Below are 20695 nucleotides of genomic sequence, written 5' to 3' on the forward strand. Positions count from 1 at the left end.
TCATGTGGTACATCAACAAGCAGGGGGGAACCCATTCTTACCCTCTTTGCAGGCAAGCGATGATTCTGTGGGAAACTGCTCTCAATCTACACCTCAATCTTCAGGCAAGGTTTCTACCAGGAGCACAGAACTCCTTAGCAGATGTATTGAGCAGACAAATAGTGGATCCTCACGAGTGGAAATTGGATCCCCATGTATTTCAACAGTTGACAGTGTTATGGGGAACTCCAGACATAGATCTGTTCGCTTCTCCACTAAATTACCAGTTGCCAAAGTTTTGCACAAAAAATGTTTCATCACACAGCTTGGAAGGTGGACACTCTATCTTTCAGTTGGAACAATCTGCATGTATATGCCTTTCCACCTCTGCCTCTTCTTCCCAAGGTACTTTTGAAGGCCAGACAAGACAAGCCAACCATGATTTTGATAGCACCGGATTGGCCTCGACAACACTGGTACCCACTACTGAGGAGTTTAGCGAGAACCTCCGTGGCCTCTGCCTTTGATTCCGCACCTTTTGTCACAAGAGGACAGTCACTTCCTCAATGTCAAGATTCAGTCTCTGCATCTAACAGCCTGGCATATTCTGTTTTAGACTCTGGAGGGTCTCAACTTCCACAACAAGTTTTGAATGTTATTTTGGAGGCCAGGAGGCCTAGTACCAGGAAAGTTTACGCTGATAAATGGAGGAGATTTTTTATTTGGAGCAAAGGAAAGGACTTTGATGTCTCCAAACCTGATTTAAGTGTTGCTCTTCAATATCTTACTGAGTTATTGGACAAGGGTTTGTCTTTCTCCTCAATAAAGGTCCATGCTGCAGCCATTTCTGCTCACTATGATTGTGACCCTCCTTTATTCTCTCATCCTTGGTTTAAGCAATTTCTTAGAGGGGCAAAGAATATAAGACCCCCACGTAGAGCTCCTACTCCTGCTTGGGATCTCAATTTTGTGTTGGAAAAACTTACGCTACAACCTTTTGAGCCTGCAGCTTCTGCCGAGTTAAAGTATTTATCATGGAAAACTGCTTTTTTGTTGGCCATTACCTCTGCAAGAAGGGTTTCTGAATTACAGGCCCTCATGGCAGTGGAGCCTTTCCTGATTTTTCATAAGGATAGGGTATCTTTGCGTACTAATCCTTCCTTTATGCCTAAAGTGGTTTCTAGTGTGGCCTTAAATCAAACTATTCATTTGCCTACTTTTTATGCAAACCCCAAAATAAAGGGAGAAAATTTTGCATACTTTGGATATTCACAGGCAGTTGCGTTATTATTTGAGCAGAACCAAGGAGTTCAGACAGTCTCAGCAATTGTTTGTTTCTTTTGCTTTGGGTTCACAGGGTAAACCTGTTTCAAAACAAACTATTTCTAAATGGATTGGGTTTTGTATTTCTTTCTGTTATTCCCATCATGGTAAGGAGATTCCTGCTGGAATCAGGCCTCATTCCACTAGGGCTACTGCTACTTCTACGGCCTTTATAAGGGGAGTATCTACAAAAGACATTTTGGAGGCAGCTACTTGGAGTTCAGTGCATACCTTTTCTAAACATTACCACCTTCCTCTTTATTCTAAGTCTAGGGCTGGATTTGCCACTGCAATTTTACAGGGCATTTTAGCGGCCCCTAATGCTTTATGATTTTTACCATCCTCCCTTTCCCGTTGCTTTGGGATTCTACCCATAAGTAAGGACTGCAGCAATGTGAGATGAAGAACATAGTACAGTTTTGTACCTACCATAAATGTAGATGTTCGAAGATCCACATTGCTGCAGTCCAATTTACCCTCCCTCCTTCCCCTCTGTAGTTTGACTTGGTGCTATGCTTTAGGTGATGGTTGTTGTGGGGCATGTTTTTGGGAGGTATTCTGTTTTTGGCTGTGGCCTTTCTGGTTTGGCCTTCTGACATCTGGGGCAAGAAAAGACTGAGGATATGACGTCGGTCATGCGCCTTTATACCCTGACGCTCTGATGTCAGATCTAGGCGCCCATGACCGACGTCAGCCTAATACTTTGGTATTCGGGCTGACCGAGGACAGTGGACTACCCTTAAGTAAGGACTGCAGCAATGTGGATCTTCGAACATCTACATTTATGGTAGGTATAAAACTGTACTTTTTCGTGACATGGTCCTAGTTTATTGAAAGGGGTGAACGCCCAGTACCGTACGGAAGATGGATCAGAGGGAGCCTGCTTAGTTGCGAGGTGGATGACCTTTTGTGATGCTGAATAGATACTTTGCCTGCATTTTTGTTGCCAATTTGAAGTATCTTCTGGCAACATTCTAACTGTTGGCTTTCAGCCTGTATTCTTTTGCCAGTTTGAAGTATCCTTTGATAATATCTTCACTGTTGGATGTGGCTTTGGCGTTTTCTGTATATAAACGCTATTAACTTTGGGTTATTAAAGAACCACGAAGGAAAACTGGATCCGAAGAAGTGAATACTGTTTGGATTTAAGGGCCGTTTTGGTTCTGTATAAGGTACTGGAACATTTATATATTCTACAGTTATCGACTACTTATTTTAAGAGACAGAGTTATTGGCATATTCTTCAGTCGAGTCTGCCATTATTTGACTGAGAATAATTGCCCTATACTCACAAACACCAGCTAATTTTCTGTATATATATATATATATATATATATATATATATATATATATATATATATATATGTATATACTTTATTCAGCTGTTCTTATTGTAACTGTCTTAGTTTGCTGTTCTGCGTGCTGTTATCTGTTCAGTTGCACTTATTTACTGCTTGTTACTAGCCTTCTAATTTACTGCGTTCTGCACTTGTTTTTAGTCATTTGTTAATTTAATTGCACTTAAACTGTATTTGCCGTAATATTGCTACACACTCAAGTGCACTAACCTGCACTACATTTGAATTGTATTTACTCCTGTTTTAGCTGCTTTTCTGTATATAAAAAAAAAATTCTAAGCTTGTTTCCTGTCTTTCCTGTATCTAATCTAGTCCAGATACAGACTTGCTTTATCCAGGACTGTTGGTAAGCTTCTGAGCCCCCAACCTTTCTGTGTTTGAGGGAAGCCTTCTAGCTTATTAGTGGGAGTGGCAGGCACTAGGTAGCCTATCTACCACGAGAGGAGTGGGTTTTGGCCCAGAAATTGTAGTTTATTGGCCGTTTGGGCAGTTTTTCCATATCTTTCAACTTTCTGGTTTAAAAGCACGCATTTGCATTTGTTCCCTGCCTTTCCTGTAACTAGTCTTGTCCAGGTACAGATTTGCTGTATCCAGGACTGTTTGTAAGCTTCTGAGCCCCCAAGCCTTTCTGTGTTGGAGGGAAGCCTTCTAGCTTATCAGTGGGAGCGGTAAGCACTAGGTAGCCTGTCTACCACAAGAGGAGTTGTTTCTGGCTCAGACCTTGCAGTTTATTGGCTGTTTGGGTAGTTTTCCATCTCTTTAAACTTTCTGGTTTAAAAGACTGTGTTTGCGCTTGTTTCCCCGCCTTTCCTGTAACTAGCCTAGTCTAGGTACAGATTTGCTGTATCCAGGATTGTGTGTAAGCTTCTGAGCCCCCAAGCCTTTCTGTGTTGGAGGAAAGCCTTTTAGCTTGTCAGTGGGAGTGGTAAGTAATAGGTACCCTATCTATCACAAGAGGAATGGTTCCTGGCCCAGAAATTGTAGTTTATTGGCCGTTTGGGTAGTTTTTCCATCTCGTTTCAACTTTCTGGTTTAAAAGCCCACATTTGCGCTTGTTCTCCACCTTTCCTGTAACTAGTCTTGTCCAGGTGCAAATTTGCTGTATCCAGGACTGTTTGTAAGCTTCTGAGCCCTCCAAGCATTTCTGTGTTGGAGGGAAGCCGTCTAGCTTCTCAGTGGTAGTGGTAAGTACTAGGTAGCCTATCTACCTTAAGAGGAGTATTTTTTTGGCCCAGAAGCTGTAGTTTATTGATCAGAAATTGTAGTTTATTGACCATTTGTGCAATTTATCCATCTCTTTCATCTTTCTGGTTTAAAACCCCACATCTGCACTTGTTTCCCATCTTTCATGTAATGAATCTAGTTCAGAAACAGATTTGCTGCATCCAGGACTGTTTGTAAGCTTCTGAGCAGTGCCAAAGTCTGCTGTTCGATTTTACCCTTACATCTGCTAGTTCTCTCCTTTCCTGCACTTTTACTAGCTTGTTAGTTTAGCACTTTACCAGACTTCTTGTAGCAATTATTGTAGCACACAAAAGTGCTACCAGCACTAAACATTCTACAAGGAAACAGCTCCAGTACGTATTAATGCCCACCCTTCCAGGCATGTCTAAAGGTAATTTCCCTGTGCTTTCCCCTATTAACCTGGTGAACTTGGGCATCCTGAGGCAATGTAGCAACTGCCTCATGTATACCAACAATCCTCTCCTCTTACCTCCCAACACTCAGACTTGCGAGAGATGCATTTATATATCCAAATTGGAAGCCACGCACTCTCCAGCCAAGACTGGAATAGCTGGTCAAGAGGAGAAGGTCAACACTTGCACCACACCACATGGAACACATAGCCCTCCAGAACACACACCAGCATTGCCTTCAGACAAAAACACAAACCACACACCCACCTTCGTGGAGGCTCTCAATAAAAATTTACCCAAACAGCAGAGACCTCCAAGGCAGAAATGCACTCGACCACCACAACACAACACTAATCACGAAACACATAACTCTCCTAAACAGTGTGCCACTCAACCAAAGCCCCTGAGGCAAAACAGCATGCCCAACACACTAGTCATAGGTGACTTGATAGTGAGGCACACTGATGTCCCACTCGCTAGGTTGAATAAGGAGAAAGTAACAGTCAGCTGCCTGTCAGGCGCCAGGATCCATCACATAACGCATGCACTCAGTTCCCTCAACAATAGGTGCAAATGTGATTCTGTTATTGTACATGTGGGTGTAAATGACATGAGACTTACCTCCCTTTACTACATGAAAAGAGGCATGGAGGAGCTCTTGGATTATGTAGCCCGGGGGGGGGGGGTATGACCCTAGCCCTGAGCAGCATCCTAACATCACACATAATTATACCACAATACAAGCAGAAAATGATTGATTTCAACAATTGGCTAAGTTTCTGGCGTCATTCTAAGGGGATCCAGTATCTGTCTGCCTGGGATGACATGATTAACAGACCTCGATGCTTTGCCAGAGATGGCCTGCATCTGTCACCCCTGAGGTTTCGGATACTGGCCAAGGCTCTTGCCACCCGTATAGTGCCTTTTTTAGGTGTTGTTCCAAAGACCAAATTACCACCGTAACAGCTACAAACAAATGCAATTTGAGGGTCATGCTGCTCAACATTAGAAGTCTAAATCTCAAAATGCACTCGCTCTAAGCACTCCTTAAAATGAAGAACATCGACATTTGTGCTGTAACAGAGACCTGGTTCAAGGCAGCAGAAAGCACCTCTGCACTACCAGGCTGCAACTCATTCCACACCTTTTGGCCCCACAACGTGGACTGAAGCTCCAAAGGCGGTGGTGTTTCCATATTCATAAAGGATGCGCACACCTTCAGACTGGTAGCCCAACATAACGCATCTGAGATGCTTCAGGTGCAGCTAACATTGGTTAAGACAGTGATTCAGGTCGTAGCCTGCTATAGGTCCCCACCCATGTCCCAAGATTATTGGGTGCCACCCAGACACTACCTGTCAGCCAAATGTCTTGCAACCAAAGTGCAGTTATATCTTCAAGCTTAGTTGTTACTGTAACCAGCATCTCCCACTTCACTTGATTCTTCATCTGTTGGGATCACTGGCAGTGTTAATCACCTTCATATGTCAAGCGAGGTTTTATATGAGAGTCCTGTCCTTTAGTGGATCCTTTCTGTCCAGTGGTCTATCCCCCCAACAACTAATGAGTTATCCTGTCACAGTCACCCCAGTTTGCAGACAGCATATTCAGTAGTGGATAACATCCCCTCTGGTTCTCTTATGCTGCCCATTCATCTTTCCCTTGGCATGGTAACTACAGATGCCTCATCTCTGGGGTGGTGGTGGGGGTATTTCAAAGATTTTTACCGAGTTTTGGGGTCCAAGTAATGGGGTGCCACGATTCCCGAGTGGCACCCCTTCATTTCCGATTTTTTTTCCAGCTGTTTTTAATTTTTTTTTCCGTGCCTTTTTGAGCTGACATCATCACTTGCGCTATGACGTCAGCACCTTCAGCCTGTTGGAATTGAGCTTGAGGGCTCACGTCCTTTCCGGCTGTTTGAATGGATCTGTGACCGCGAAAACAATTGCTGCTGCAGAGCTTTGGCTGTTTTTGCATTTGCTGATGGAGTTACGTGCATTCTGCACATAGGAAAGGAGCGATTGCTGCTGGAGAGCTTTGGCTGGTTTTGCTTTTGCTGGTGGAGTTATCTGCATGGAGGAAATGACTGCTGTGCTGCTGCAGAGCTTTGGCTGTTTTAGTGAGAGGAATGTGGTTGTGTAAGTAACCAGAAAATACCCCAGTAATTTACCTTCCAATGATATCTTTTGGCTTAGTGATATTTTAGTGTTTTGCTTTTTAAAGAACGCTAACTGAATTTAAATACAAGCTAAATATGTAGTTGGTTGGAAGCGTTTTAGTACAATTTTCGAAGGTGCAGGAACTTTTAATGTATGCGGTATGAAACAGGCTGTTTAATTCTTGCACCTCAGTCTCATAATAGTTGGTTTTATTATAAACATTATGTGTACAGAATTTGCAGAACAAGTTTTTCGTATTCTCTAAGTCTTGCTGTTGTGTATTTGCTGTAGGCTGTATAAGAGGCTTGATCAAGCAATGTACTTGTTCGTTTAAGTATATTTTCTTGTATTCCGGAGAACAGAGCGTGTGTGGGAATACAAGATGTTTTATAAATCGTTGGCTTGTTGTGCCACACACAGTCCGATGTCCTAAAAACGAGGCTGAGAGTGCTGGATTAGTTTGAGGATGAAGCAAGGGGAAATTCTGTGTATGTTTGCGATTGCTGTATGCTGATGTAGCTCGTTTTTAGAAGTGATGTCTGTAGCAGATGCTGACTTATCTGCGGTGCAGATTAAAAACAAGTTATAGTTCTAATGAGCATGCGGACGTAATGTTTTGGTAGTGTTTTCCATTAATGCACACAGTGTGTTCCTTCCAATTTACTCACTGACTTCTAGGGTTGCATTATAAGTTTAAATAAGACCTGCTTTTTTAATTTTTCAGCAACAAGCTCAGTTCTGTTTTCAGTGGTGATAAGGGACCATTCCTATGATGAAGTGATTGTTAGAGTCATACTATATGTTTGTGCAGGTCATAGCACTCAAATTCAGTTCAACAGGATATAGCTCACTTGTTGCTTGGTGACTTAACTGATATGATATAATGCTGGCAAGCATGTGTAATATTGGACTTCAATAGACAATCTGGCAAAGCACATTCATAAATCTCATTACCAATTTAAAAATTTTACATTTAAAAATCAATTTGGTCATTAGTGAAAAAGCACTTTAACTAGATCTTCTCTGAAGAGATTTATATCGGAAATGTAAAGTCCCTAGCCACCACCACTTGTGAATTTATGCCTCATATTTTGTTCTGTTCAATTCTTCATTAAATCTGTGGTTTTCAGTATTTTTGTGGCAAATCACTGAAGGATTGAATTCACTAAATACTGACAGGCATTTGAATTTCAGACTTCATATTCTGTAGAAAATAAATGGTAACACAACTTTTTATTCAGTCTTCCTGTCTTTCAGGAAACTACTGATTTGGCATAGTGGTATGTTTCTCTGACTGTAGTGCACAGGGTCCTGGCTGGGCTCAAGTCTTGGCAGTGAAATGCATGGTGGTAACACATTTTATCCTAGCAACTTTCCAGAATTATACAAGCAGTGTTTAAAATGTGTCACTGATTTTTGGCCTTTTGCCCCCCCCCCCAAAAAAAAACTAAAATTGAAAATAAGTGCGAGAAGCTGTGCAAGATGCCTATGGCTTACACTATCATTTTATTTTCATTTTATATATATATATATATATCGTGTGTGTGTGTGTGTGTGTTGTGTGTGTATGTATGTATATATATATATATATATATATATATATATATATATATATATATATATATATATATAAATACACATATGCACACATACATATATATGGAAACACGCACACAAATGTGTGTGTGTGTGTGTGTGTGTGTGTGTATACTTCAAATCAGTCTCCAAAGCCGTGGACGAGGGTAAGGCGACCCACACAGCCTATCTGGACCTCGCCAAGGCCTTTGACACCATCCCCCACTCTGGAATCATAGATGGACTTACTAAGCTGGGCATTAATCCGCCCTTCTTTGCATCTACTTCTCTGAAGTACAGGCCAACACTAAGGGACTCTGGCTAACAAAGTTCACAGATGACTGCAGACTGGGAGCCATTATTGAATCCCAATCTCCATTCAGGATTTCGAAGTTTTGAAACTTTGAACATATGATCTTCAATCATATGAAATTCGAAGCTTTGAGCTTCAAAATTCTGAATGGAACCTATATATATATATATATATATATATATATATATATATATATATATATATATATATATATATATACACTAACGTATGAACCTATATATATATATATATATATATATATATATATATATATATATATACATACATACACATGTATGCTCGCACACACAAATTCATATGTATTTGTGTATCCATTCATCCATGCACAACCCCTTTTCACATGGAGTTGAGCTGTGATTTCAATAGTGGCAGTTTTCTAGAGCCAATGTTTACTCGACCAGGTGGCCCTGTCACAGTTGTCTTTCCATACCTCAAGCCCTCTCACCTACAATCAATTTAGTTTGTCCAGTTCACCTACTGCATGTCTTTGGAATGGGGGAGGAAGTATGTAGGTAGACACACATGTACATGTGTTTGTGTCTCTATATACACACATACGTCCATATATATATATATATATATATACACACACATACTTACAGACATGCACAACATGAGCGTGATGTGTGCACAAGTACATGTATGCATATATCTCTATATACGTGTGTACTGTATGTGCACATAGTGAAACAGGGAAAATTACATTTTTATGGAACAGTAAAAACAAAATGAAAACAGCAGCAAATCTAGAACTTCCACTGAGTGACCTCCCAAACCTCTTGGAGCAGAGGCACGTGGGATATATGCAAATGATCCTTATGAACATCAGGTGTTTCTGCTAATTGGCAATTTTGAATGCCCATGACTTGATGTTGATATGCATATTTTGGCCTTGTTATTATCTCATCAGCATAAGCAGAGTGCTTGACTAAGCGTAAGAAACACAGGACTGTTATACACAGTTGATGTGCATTATCATTAGGGTCACTATCAAAATATCCCAAACAACAAACTAAAACAATGAGTGAGAAGGTCACTGAAGAACCAATCAGTAAAAACAAAATGAAAACTCCAGCAAAGCTAGAACTTCCACTGAGTGACCTCCCAAACCTCTTGTAGCAGAGGCACGTGGGATATATGCAAATAATCCTTATGAACATCAGGTGTTTCAGCTAATTGAACAGGATTTAGATGCCTTAAATAGTCTTCCAGTAGGTGGTGCTGTATTGTAGAATGTGGGAAGAAGATTCAGGACTGCTTGTAATAGATGAGGGGTTTTTTTAGGAGTATTTGGTAGGTTATTTTTAACACTTGTTCAAGGTTTATTAGTTGAGCCAAATTCTGTTTATCTACTTATAGCTTGTCCTCGCTGATGTTCTTTCTTTCAGTGATATTTTTTTTTTCACAGTTTTCTACAGTTGTGCGAAATGTCTGCCACTAAGAGGCCACTGTCACCAACAGTGTCTGACAACTTATCAGATAACCTGTCCGATGAGATGTCTGAGGTATGTAGCTATATTTTACCCACTGTTTGGTCAATTGTGAGTTTTTTATTTGTGGCTGTGAGTATGGTTTTCTGTTACTGCCTTACTTAAGTGATCTAAAATGTTAAATTGCTGCCCTATGACATGACAAATTGCAGCCATGTTGTATCGTTTGTACATAACTCAGTCTTCATGTAAAAGTGTCTGGTTTGCTACTGAATCCTAATGCATTCACGGAGAGAGAGAGAGTTGGAAATTCCTTATTCTGTCATTAATATCAACTCTTTATGTAGTTATATACTATCCTTTATGTAATACTGTTAAATCACTGCACACAAAAAAAAATCAAAGCGTTTTTTTTTTTTTTTCTTGTTTTTATGTAATTACCTGTTTGTCTTCTGGTCCAATAGCTGCATGAAGGGAACATTTGGATCAGTCCATCTACGTAGTTATTAGACATATCAGATGTTTTTGGAGGTTAACAGCACCCCTCTTTTTGGTAGTTTTACCTGCACCCTTGATTTGTATTCTGCATCCAAGGTCGCAAAAAGAAAGAGAAAAGGGATTAACTGTATGTTCCTTTTGTTTTAGTTATATGATCTCCGGAGTGGTACATTTAGAAATTGAGGGTTTTTGCACTTGATTCCTGTTTACCACATGTGGTGCAAAATCAGATGTAGTATATTTAGAATTCAGGAAGGAGTTGTGATCTCACAGATTGTACATGAAGAGATTGGGGGTTTGGGGCAGAAATTTCTAAAACTCCAGCTCTACTCAGTTGCATACCGCCTACTTCGAGGCGATCTATGCCTGACATACAAAGTTATGTCAAATCCAGAATTAATGGACATGCTCCACCTCAGTAAATCTAAATCCCTTAGAGCCACACGCTCGAGGGACTTGAACCTCAGCACAGAAATAAATAGAACTTGCTGGAGGGACAGGTTCATAACCCAGAGGCTCCCTTCGCTCTGGAATAGAATTCCAGTTCATGTGAGGCAGAGCACCTCACTGAATCTCTTCAAGAAGAATCTCAATAGGTGGATGGGGGATCGTAGGTTTGTCCCAGGGATTACTCCTGTGTCACTATTAGACAGAGGCACAGTAAACTAAACCTTAAAAAGGGCACAGTATACTCAAATCAAGGGGTGGCGTAAGCCATACAGAATCGGGCTAGGCTTATAATTGCCCCAGGGCAGATAGCCTAGTATGAACCTATGAGGGTGTCCGCTCTCCGGAAAAACAGTTAGAAAAAAATAGATTTGTTTCCTTTCGGTTAGTGTAGCACATGGTGGTATAGTGGGAAGCATTATAGTTGGCATCTGTAAGTTGGACATGGAAAGCTTCACTAATCAGACCCATCACGACTTGGCAGCAACTGTAAGGCTTTTTCATTTCATAAAGTTGAAAGGCTTTACTACTGCCGCTATGCTGTTGTAATACAAGGAGTCTCCATTGAGCTTTCCTTCTGGAGCTTCATTCTGTTCTGCCCTTATACCAGCTGCAGTGCTGGCGCACGTGTCACCTTCACCTTTTTTGCAGTTACCTGTCCTGCTTTTAATGATTTCTGTACCTGTCATCCAGAAAGACCTTTTTGGTGCCTTTGCATATGCTGCTGTTTCATATTTATGTCCTGATTCCTTGTGAAGTTTCAGCCCTGCGTTGATAGGGCAGTAGAGACATCAATGGCCTTAATTCTGTTACTGGTCTCTCCAGCATTGGTCTGGCATATGCCATTTTTTTCTCCTTACCAGTCCTTCTGATGTCACTTTGTCACCATCCTTTCTGGTGCAAGCTCTTTGTGGGTTTATCTTTTACTGGCTTTATCAACTTTGGTTTCGGTGACAACAGACATGCAGGCATCATTGGTTACAGCACTGAGGTTCTAAGTGCTAACTTTTCCAGTGCTGGAATCATATCCTTATGGCATCTGTTTTGTCTTGGCAAACCAGTATATTTAGGCCTGTTTAGCTGAGCATTCGTTCAGTACAGTTTGCCAAGACACCAGCTGAATTCTCAGATAGCGAACCATCTCCTAAGAAGTTTTAAAAGTACTTGTGTGAGTCAAAATGCTGGAAGCTACAGAGGAATACTCTTATAGAGGATCATAACAACAGGATGAGGCATTGGAGTTTCTCCATGTGCAAATAACTGTAGACAAAGTCTCATACCATATCCTAGCAATCTTAGGTCACCATTTATGTCCTTTGAAGCCCATAGCTCATACTTAAACCTGCTTGAGTCACTCACCATTCAACCAAACACCTTATCCATGGGGGAGGTTAACCACCCTTTGACTGGAAATCGTATAAGGCCCTATATTTGCAGGCATAGAGATTTCTGGGCTTTGTAAACACAGATACATCCTTGACAAGGTTGTGAATGCACCCACTAGAGGTTTTAACATATTGGAACTAGTACTCACAAGTATGGGAGAATGCCCCCCCAAGTGTCATGTCCTCCCTGGTGAGGTCTAATCACAAAGCTGTCTCCTTTGAAGTAAAAAAATCAATATAGTAACCCCAGTTAATACTGTAATAGTTAGGAATGATTCCAAAGCAAACTACTCAAACCCAGACAACTCGGCAACCTCTGCAGATTTGTTCACAGAAATTTTGTACTACCATATCAGTGTCTGCATATAGGAGCAGTACCTACCAGAAGCAAGTCCAAAACTAACTAAAAACAAACCAAACTGCTAGAATCCTAAATAAAACAGGTTATACAACAAAAGGGTAAAAGTCAGGGCTAAAAATCAAGCAGTGTAACTCCCAAAAAGATAAGAACTCCTTCAAACTAAACAGACAACTAAGAGGGTTTCTCAAGATGAAGAAAGCTCATTTCGAAGTCAGGATAGCCTCACTGGTAAAAGACAGCCATAAGGCCTTCTTCAATTGTTTCAGAAACCTCACAGGTAGCATGCAACTGTCTGCCAGACTGGTGGTTATTGGCACTGCATTCACTATGCCAAGTGATAGTGAATCTGCTGGCTGACAAATTCATTTCCAACTTTATCCCCGACTAACTCCCAGCCACCCTCCCGAAAAAACTTTTAAACTTAACCCCACCAACTATAAATAGGAAGCAGGCCCTGACTGTGCCCCTCAAGGCCAAAAATACAGCTTCAAGTGGGATCTGATAATATGCTTGGGTGCCTTCTGAATAGCCAAAAATATGATCTGCCAGGGTCACTGGGGTCACTATTTAACGATAGTTTCAGAACAGGCTTTGTGCCATGAGAATGGAGGCCTGCAGTGGTCATCCCTCTTCATAAAGGTGGACCATCAACAGACCCCAGAAACTATGGTCCCATTAGTTTGACTAGGCTCATATTCAAAGCCGTGGAATGAATTATCATGAAAATGATGAACAGAGACATAAGAAACCTTCAGATACTAGACCTAACTCAGTTTGTTTTTTGTCAAGGGAAGGTCATGCCTACTAAGCCTGGTGGACTGCTTAGAGAAGGTCATAAAGACTGTGGATGAGGGTAAAATGGTGCTTACTGCCTACCTCGACCTGGCTAAGGCTAAGGCATTTGACACAGTACCCCACTCAGGCATTGTAAACAAACTTACAGAATTGGACATAAACCCCTGTATAACATAAAACCCCTATATAACTTGTTGGATAGCCAGCTGGCTTACAGGTAGGACCCAGCAAATTAGGATTTGTGAAACCCACTCCACAAAGAGACCAGTCACCAGTTGAGTCCCTCGGCAGTCCATGCTGGGCCTGCTCCTCTTTGGCTTATACTTTTCAAGAGTCAAGGGCATCTGGCTGACAACTTTGCAGATGGTTGTAAGTTAGGAGCAGTCATAGAATTCCCCCCAAGGGACTAACATCTTACAGGAAGGTCTTAACGCAAATGACTGGTGTCAAAGCCACAGCTTAAAATTCAATCCAAGTAATGCATAATAGAACCTTTTGGTAATTTGGCTACCCCAGGGAACTACATCATTAACAAAACTAATGCAGATAGTAACCTATCCTTTGACCAACATATGTCCAAGGTAGTAAGGAAATCATTCTGTGTTGTTCATCTTATAAGTAGAAGCATAGCATCTTGGTCCATGGAGGTCATAGCACCATTGTATTTGGCCCTGATGAGACCCATTATTGAGTATAGTGCCCCCTACGATATGTATCTGACCAGATGCATGCTGCAACTGAAACCCATGCTGAGGTTCCTTACAGAAAGAATGCAGGGCATAAACACACTGTCCTGTGCGGACCACCTCAGAGCCCTGTCTGTGTACTCTTTCCTACAGATTACTGAGAGGTGACCTATGCCTGGCATAGAAGGCATCCTTGGATCCAGCTGTGATGAATCTTTTGCATGTCCACAAAACAAACACCATCAGGACTACTAGATCTAAGGACCAGAATTTTGCTTGTAACATAAATAAGACATGCTGGAGAGAGAGATGTTATCTCAGAGAATTCTGATTCCCTGGAATAGGCTCCCTATCCATGTAAAACAGAGTTTCTCCCTAACCCTATTCAAGTGTAACCTGGACCAATGGAGGGGAAATCAGAAATTCACGCATGGTCTGGTGCCGATGTCTGATGGACAGAGGCAGTCAGAAAATCATGTCTCAACTAACATACACCCCTTATGTAAATAAAAATTCATGGGAAAATTTTGGGTGCACTGCTAGGCTTATAAAGGTCTTTGTAGCTATTAGCGTAGTATACATCTATGAACTTAAGAACCAGTGATGAGGTTGAAGCACATTCCATCCTGTCACTACCTGAATATCTCCAAATTTGAGAAGGTTATGCAGATAGTACAGCCATGTGGCAAGTGGCCTATAGTGTCCATTTTCTCTCCGCAGAAAACATTAAAAATACCATACAGGTTTTCCTCTCATACCTCTTGGATGATTCCTGGGTGGGTAGTTATACCCTCCCCCCTCTGCCTGCTAACCAGCTGTCCATCACAGTCAACCCTTTTGTATTTTGTAAGGTCAGAGCATAACACAGAGGTTATCATTAAGACAGCTGTCATTTTTTTTTCTTTTTGTTAAGGCCCCATCTCCATCTGTGTCATCTGACTAGAAGTCTAGCTACACTTTCCCCTGTAGACATGTGTGTTGCTCCCATGTCCCATGATGGCTGTCATACAGACACAGTTTGGCAGACCCAAGCATATGCTAATCCCTAGTGCTTCATGCTGTACACCTCTTTTTCTAGTAGGAGCTGACATTGCAACTGGCTGGACCACCCCCACCCTAACACAATGGGTGACCCAGTGTTGACCACTGTTTCCCATCCTTCCCTGCCTACTTTCAGCATCTTTTGTGCAGATAATCAAACTTGGGTCATCTGGGTCATAGTTAGGACTTCATCCATGTTATGATATAGAGCCTGGCTCCATTGGATGTCTTGCAAGAAGTTGCCAGGTTTGCAATATGGGACAGTCATGATACTCTATCCCCAAGAATGTGGACAAGATTTTCCAGCTTCCCAATGAGTACAGTTGTGTGGAAACTTGAAAAGCTGATCCCATAGTTTTGACAGCAGCAGTGCTTAAGAGCTCCCACTGTCCATCCCCTGTAAAGAATCATGGGTGATAGTGGAGCTAGGGAGGCATATGCTTACATCCATCACATTGTGGTTGTGGGCAATCAGCTGTCTGTCGCATGTGCTTTGCTTACAGCTTGACATAAGTGACGATTTACAGCATCCTGTCGGAAGGGTAACGAATGGTATTTTGAAATAAGAGTACAGCTACAATTTCTATTTCTTCCTTTTTATAAGATATACAGATACAGCACTCACCAGTTTGGCTAAGGATAGGGTGATAGTAGCCTGATTGTAAGGATTAGGGATGTCACTAGGGCTCTTGGGTCCCTGCAGTGACACAGATGCAATTGTAAATTTCTTTTTGCCTTGTGGGGGTGAATGATCATATGAGTTCCACCCTGTGGGAGATGCAGAGTGACACTGAGCGCTGTGTTCATGTCTTCAGAGAGGACAAGGCCCTGGCATTGAGCAACATTCTACCATCACCCAGAATAATGCCTAAATTAAAGGAGAAAATAATTGGCTTTAGTAATTGACTAGTAAATTTGTATCATATTAGGGTGATCCAGTGTTTGTTTGCATGGGATGAAATGAGCAATACATCCACCTGCTTAGCCAGGGATAGCCTTTATTTTTTTCACCCTGTGTTTTTTGCATACTGGTTAAAAATACTGTTTCCACCATAATGCTGATAGAGTTCATCTGATGGACATCCCCATCATAGTAAACTCCAGTCTGGATAATGTCAAGGTTGGACTGCAAAATGCCAGAAGCCTAAACAACATACTCTCTGAACTTGAGGATTTCTTTAACCTCAACAACAACAGCTTTTGTGTAATTATAGACACCTGGTTCATTACAGTGATGGCACTCCCTGCATTCCAAGGTACAATGCATGTCATGCATTCATCTCCACCGGCAACTGTGATGGAGTATCTATGTTTATTCATAATTCCATTGTACTTCACATAATAGAAACCTAGAACTGCTTGAAGTCTAGTTACATCAGTGAACAGTTAGAACAAGAACACTTGTCCATCTACTTAACTGAGTAAATTACCTGAAACTTCAACAAGGCGTCTTTAATCCTCCCACAAGGAGCGTATCAGAGAGAGGGTTTCCTAGCTCTGCTACCTAAAGTGATTTTATCTGGACTTATCCTTTATACTCTGTTTCCAGTTCATCCACAAGGGTAAACAGTGGAAAATTCACTGTTTCTTGTTCCACTCTTCTGCGAGATTCCTGCCATTTCACATTGGTGAAAATGAACATGTCAGAAAAAGTTATTCTGCTAATGGTCCATTTCAGGATTGTATCTCCTTCTTGTGGATATTTCCAAGGAATATTTTTGCCCAGATGTGTTATCTTTTCTTGGGTACTTGACCCTACCCTGTGTCTTAGAGGCTGGTCAGTCCTGTAGAAAGCAGAAAGGAAAATAGCTTTACGTTTCTAAGGACAAATGTAATTCCATCACCTCAGACTTCAGACTACCCTCCTTCACCTCATGCACATAAAGTCATTTCCAAGCCCTTCATGCACGGCATTTTTGTTCAGTCTAAAGTCATGGACCACAAGGGAGAAAAATGATGTCTCCAGATTCTTAGAGTGGTTTCAGGACTATAGCTGATAATAATTTTGATTCTTACCTTTAATATAGTCCAGGAACCCGAGATCAGTTCTGGATTTGCTCTGTGTCAGTCAAATAATGTTGAGTCAGATAGCCAACAGACCTTTTATGATTCCAGGAAATGTATTGTGTTTTTTATGTTGTCATATCCATTTTAAATATAGCTAACTTTTTTTGTGGGGGATCGTGCCTTCTACTGACCTTAAAGCACCTAAGCGTTGTCCCACAGTGTCTAATATAGCCATTCTTTACCATATACGAAGACAAGAACTAGGCATTGGATCCACGAGCAGCAGCTGGGAAAATTTTTATAAATTGCCATATCATGTAATGATTTCTCAAGGAATGTGTGCAGCGACATTGTTGAAAGGTGTGTGTGTGTGTGTGTGTGTGTGTGTGTGTGTGTGTGTACGTGCTTTCACACATTTGGCCTCCTAATGATATCCTTCAGCATTATTCTGTTGTACTTTCCTGTTGTGGTGTCTTCCCAAGAAAAGCAAGTAAGCCTTTGCCTGCACAGCCTTCCTTTCCCTTGTTGGCCCTTTGTCACCAGAACCATTACTTGACTGTAGGTTACCAGCATTACAGAAGAGATCCCCTTCTGCAACATCAGAATGGCTTCCAAATGTAATTGTCGTGTGTGTGTGTGTGTGTGTGTGTGTGTGTGTGTGTGTGTGTGTGTATGTGTGTGTGTGTGCGTGTGCACGCGCATATAGAGACATACCTTTTTCCACCATAATTTTGCTTTCTGAGTTTGCTTGTTTTAATCTGTCTGTCTCTCTCTCTCTCTCTCTCTCTCTCTCTCTCTCTCTCTAGTGCATTATTCCACCTTCAGATATTTTGGCCTCCATCTTCCTTATAGCCATCAGACCCCATTTCTACTCGTGATCCATTTGATGTTCTTCGTTTTCACTGTTGCATTTGGGTCATCTGCTTGCAGTAGCCCTCAGTCGGCCTGATTAACAAATTCTTGGGTCCTACGTCGGTTGCTGTCTCTTCTTCCGTGATGTCAGGTCATCAGGAGTATAAAACATGCAGCCAACGCCATTACATCAGTCTTTCTTGCCGTGTGGTGCCCGAAGCAGAAGCAGTTCGCAGGTGCCGGTCGGCCGACTCCTGAAATTTTCATTTTCGAGTTTCAGAACCAAAGTCTTCAACTAAAAGCTAAGTACCCCATTGGGGAAACTTTTTCTTGCTCTAAACCGATGTCAGTAAAAGTAAATAATTGCATTTCTTGTGGAAAGCAAATACCTCATAAAGATTTTCATTCGTACTGTATTTCTTGCCTAGGCCCTGACCATGACGTACCTCGCTGTCAGTTTTGTGCTTTATTTAAACCACGAACTATCCGTCGTCAGTATATTTGCGCTTCTAAATTTTTTGGTGCTCTGTTCAATTATCCTGATATGTCTTCGGTAAGCCATCCGACTACTGACATTCCGAAAAAACGCAAAGATAAAGACAGAGACAGGCCACCCAGTTCACCGGTACTCAAGGCGCTTTCGCAACCCCTGATACCCGCTACTTCAGATTCGCAGGCCTCTACTGAGACCCATTCAGAGTCCGGTATGCCGATTGATGCTTCAACTGTGGAACCCGTGGAAGTCTACCTTGGATGAATCAGGAGCCACTGTGCAGGCACCGGCTTCTGAGGGTGTATTCAGGCCTACTGACTTGCATATTAAACCGGCGCCATCTTCTTCTTCAAGGCCTAAAACTCGAACCATGCCTAGAAAACTGACGCCCAGACTGCATGGTCAGGCCTCTATGCCTTAAGAACAAATGATAAGAATGACTGAAGACCTTATTACTTTAATCAGGGGAAGCCAAACTTCCCCCTGTAAGAGACCTAGGACTGAGTTTGCTTATGATACTTCTGATCAGGATTCTGAAATTTCTGTTTCCTCTGATGACCAAGATTTTCCCTTATCTACCTATGAGGATTCTGATGCTGCGGACTCTATTCCCTCTGCTTCCCCCCCCCAAAGGATTTCTCTTTTGGTGAAACCATGAATACTCTCAGGTAGCGTTTTCATTGAGAAAGTCAGGATTTCTCTGATTCTAAAAAGAGGCTTAGGGATTTCTTACTCCTGCCCCAGCACAGGCCTTTAGCTGTACCTCCTGTACTGGACATTGTTGATGATGCCTTTTCGGAATCTAGCATGGCCCCCTGACTCTTTACCTCCTGCTTCCAGAAAACCTGATAGATATTACAGGGTTCCTGACTCTCACAAGTTCCTTTTCAAAAATCCTACTGCGGATCCTGAAACCATTTCACAAGGACCCAAGGGCATTAAAGCTACTACTGCCAAAAATCCTACCCCCTCTGATAGAGACTCCAGGGCGCTGGATAGATGGGGTAAGAAGGTATACACTTCTGCAACTTTGGCCAGTAGGGCCTTGAATTGCCAGTTTCATATGTTAAAGTGTCAGCTGCAGATTATTGGATTGCTTAAACAGAAAATGATGTTGATTCCTGATTGTGCTGAAAATAAGGATTTACAGGATTTTATGCATTCTGCTGAACAAGTTGGTAAACGTACATTGCAATGTGGTTTTGATTCACTAGAGGCGTCTTGCAGGGCTGCAGTAACTGGGTCTGTACTTAGAAGGCATGCTTGGCTTAAGGAGCAATCCTTGCCAGATCATGTTAAAGCAAAATTATTGGATGCTCCCTTAAATCAGGGCCATCTGTTTGGCAACAAGGCAGAAGAAGTTCTTAAAAAGATGGAGAAAAAAGCTAGATCTATGCAAACTGTTAAAGACTTTTTTTACAAGTACAACCTCCAAGATTTAGTAGGCATTGGCCTTCTAAGAATTGGTCCTTTCCTTCCTCTTCCAGACCTTCTCAGTCCAAACCCAGATCCAGCAGAGCACCCAGGCTTCAGTCCCAGGGGACGCACAGGACTAAGCAGTGGGGGGCCTCCACTTCCAAATTTGGGAGTAATAAAACTCCCCCCTATGGTAAACTGTCTCAATGACTTCTTTTTAAAACTTCCAAGCACTTCTCAACTGACTGCCCCTTTTGGGGGAGAAAGATTGCACTTCATGCAAAGAATGGGGACTCATTACCCAGGACAAATGGGTTTTAAATATAGTATCCCAAGGATACAGATTTCACTTCCACACGTCACCAGCTCCAAGCGGTTGGCTGGATCTACCTCCAAAGCAGTGGGTAGAGGCCCAAAAGCAAGTACTCTCTCTCTTAAGCATAGGGGCTATTCATCTGGTACCAGAAGAGAAAAAGGGACAAGGTTTCTACTCAAGATTTTTCCTGGTACCCAGAAAAGACAGTTCATGGTGTCCTATCCTGGACCTGCCTACACTAAACGCCTTTTTGGCGATTCCAAAATTCAAGATGCTGACTCTTCAGTTGCTTCCTGTGCTAAGCAAAGATGCCTGGTTGGCAGCACTAAATTTAAAGGAAGCATACCTGCACATCCCAATCAGGGAATCTTGCAGAAGATACCTACGCTTCAAAGCAGGCTAAGCTACACGCACTATCAGTTCTCTGCACTGCCCTTTGGCTTATCTACTGTGCCCAGGGTATTCACAAAGTGCCTAGGTCCAGTCATTGCATTTTGCAGGCAAAGAAATATTCAAATTTACCAATACCTGGACGATTGTCTAATTCAGGCAGAAAACCAGGACATACTTTTGAATCATCTGGCTTTTGTACAGAGAGTGCTA

General features: G+C 41.9%; 1 protein-coding gene across 3 annotated transcripts in view; it reads left to right on the forward strand.

Annotated features, from left to right (window-relative positions):
* LOC122807294 (uncharacterized protein ZSWIM9-like) overlaps positions 1-20695 on the forward strand; it is a 430135-nt gene that overhangs the window by 213685 nt on the left and 195755 nt on the right. For all 3 annotated transcript variants that reach the window (XM_044078424.1, XM_044078428.1, XM_044078426.1), the window contains exon 2: positions 9774-9870. In XM_044078424.1, the coding sequence (XP_043934359.1) occupies positions 9774-9870 (97 nt within the window). The remainder of the gene's footprint in view (positions 1-9773; positions 9871-20695) is intronic.

This window comes from Protopterus annectens, chromosome 1.part1, assembly GCF_019279795.1.
Source record: "Protopterus annectens isolate FY-2018-M chromosome 1.part1, PAN1.0, whole genome shotgun sequence".
NCBI lineage: Eukaryota > Metazoa > Chordata > Ceratodontiformes > Protopteridae > Protopterus > Protopterus annectens.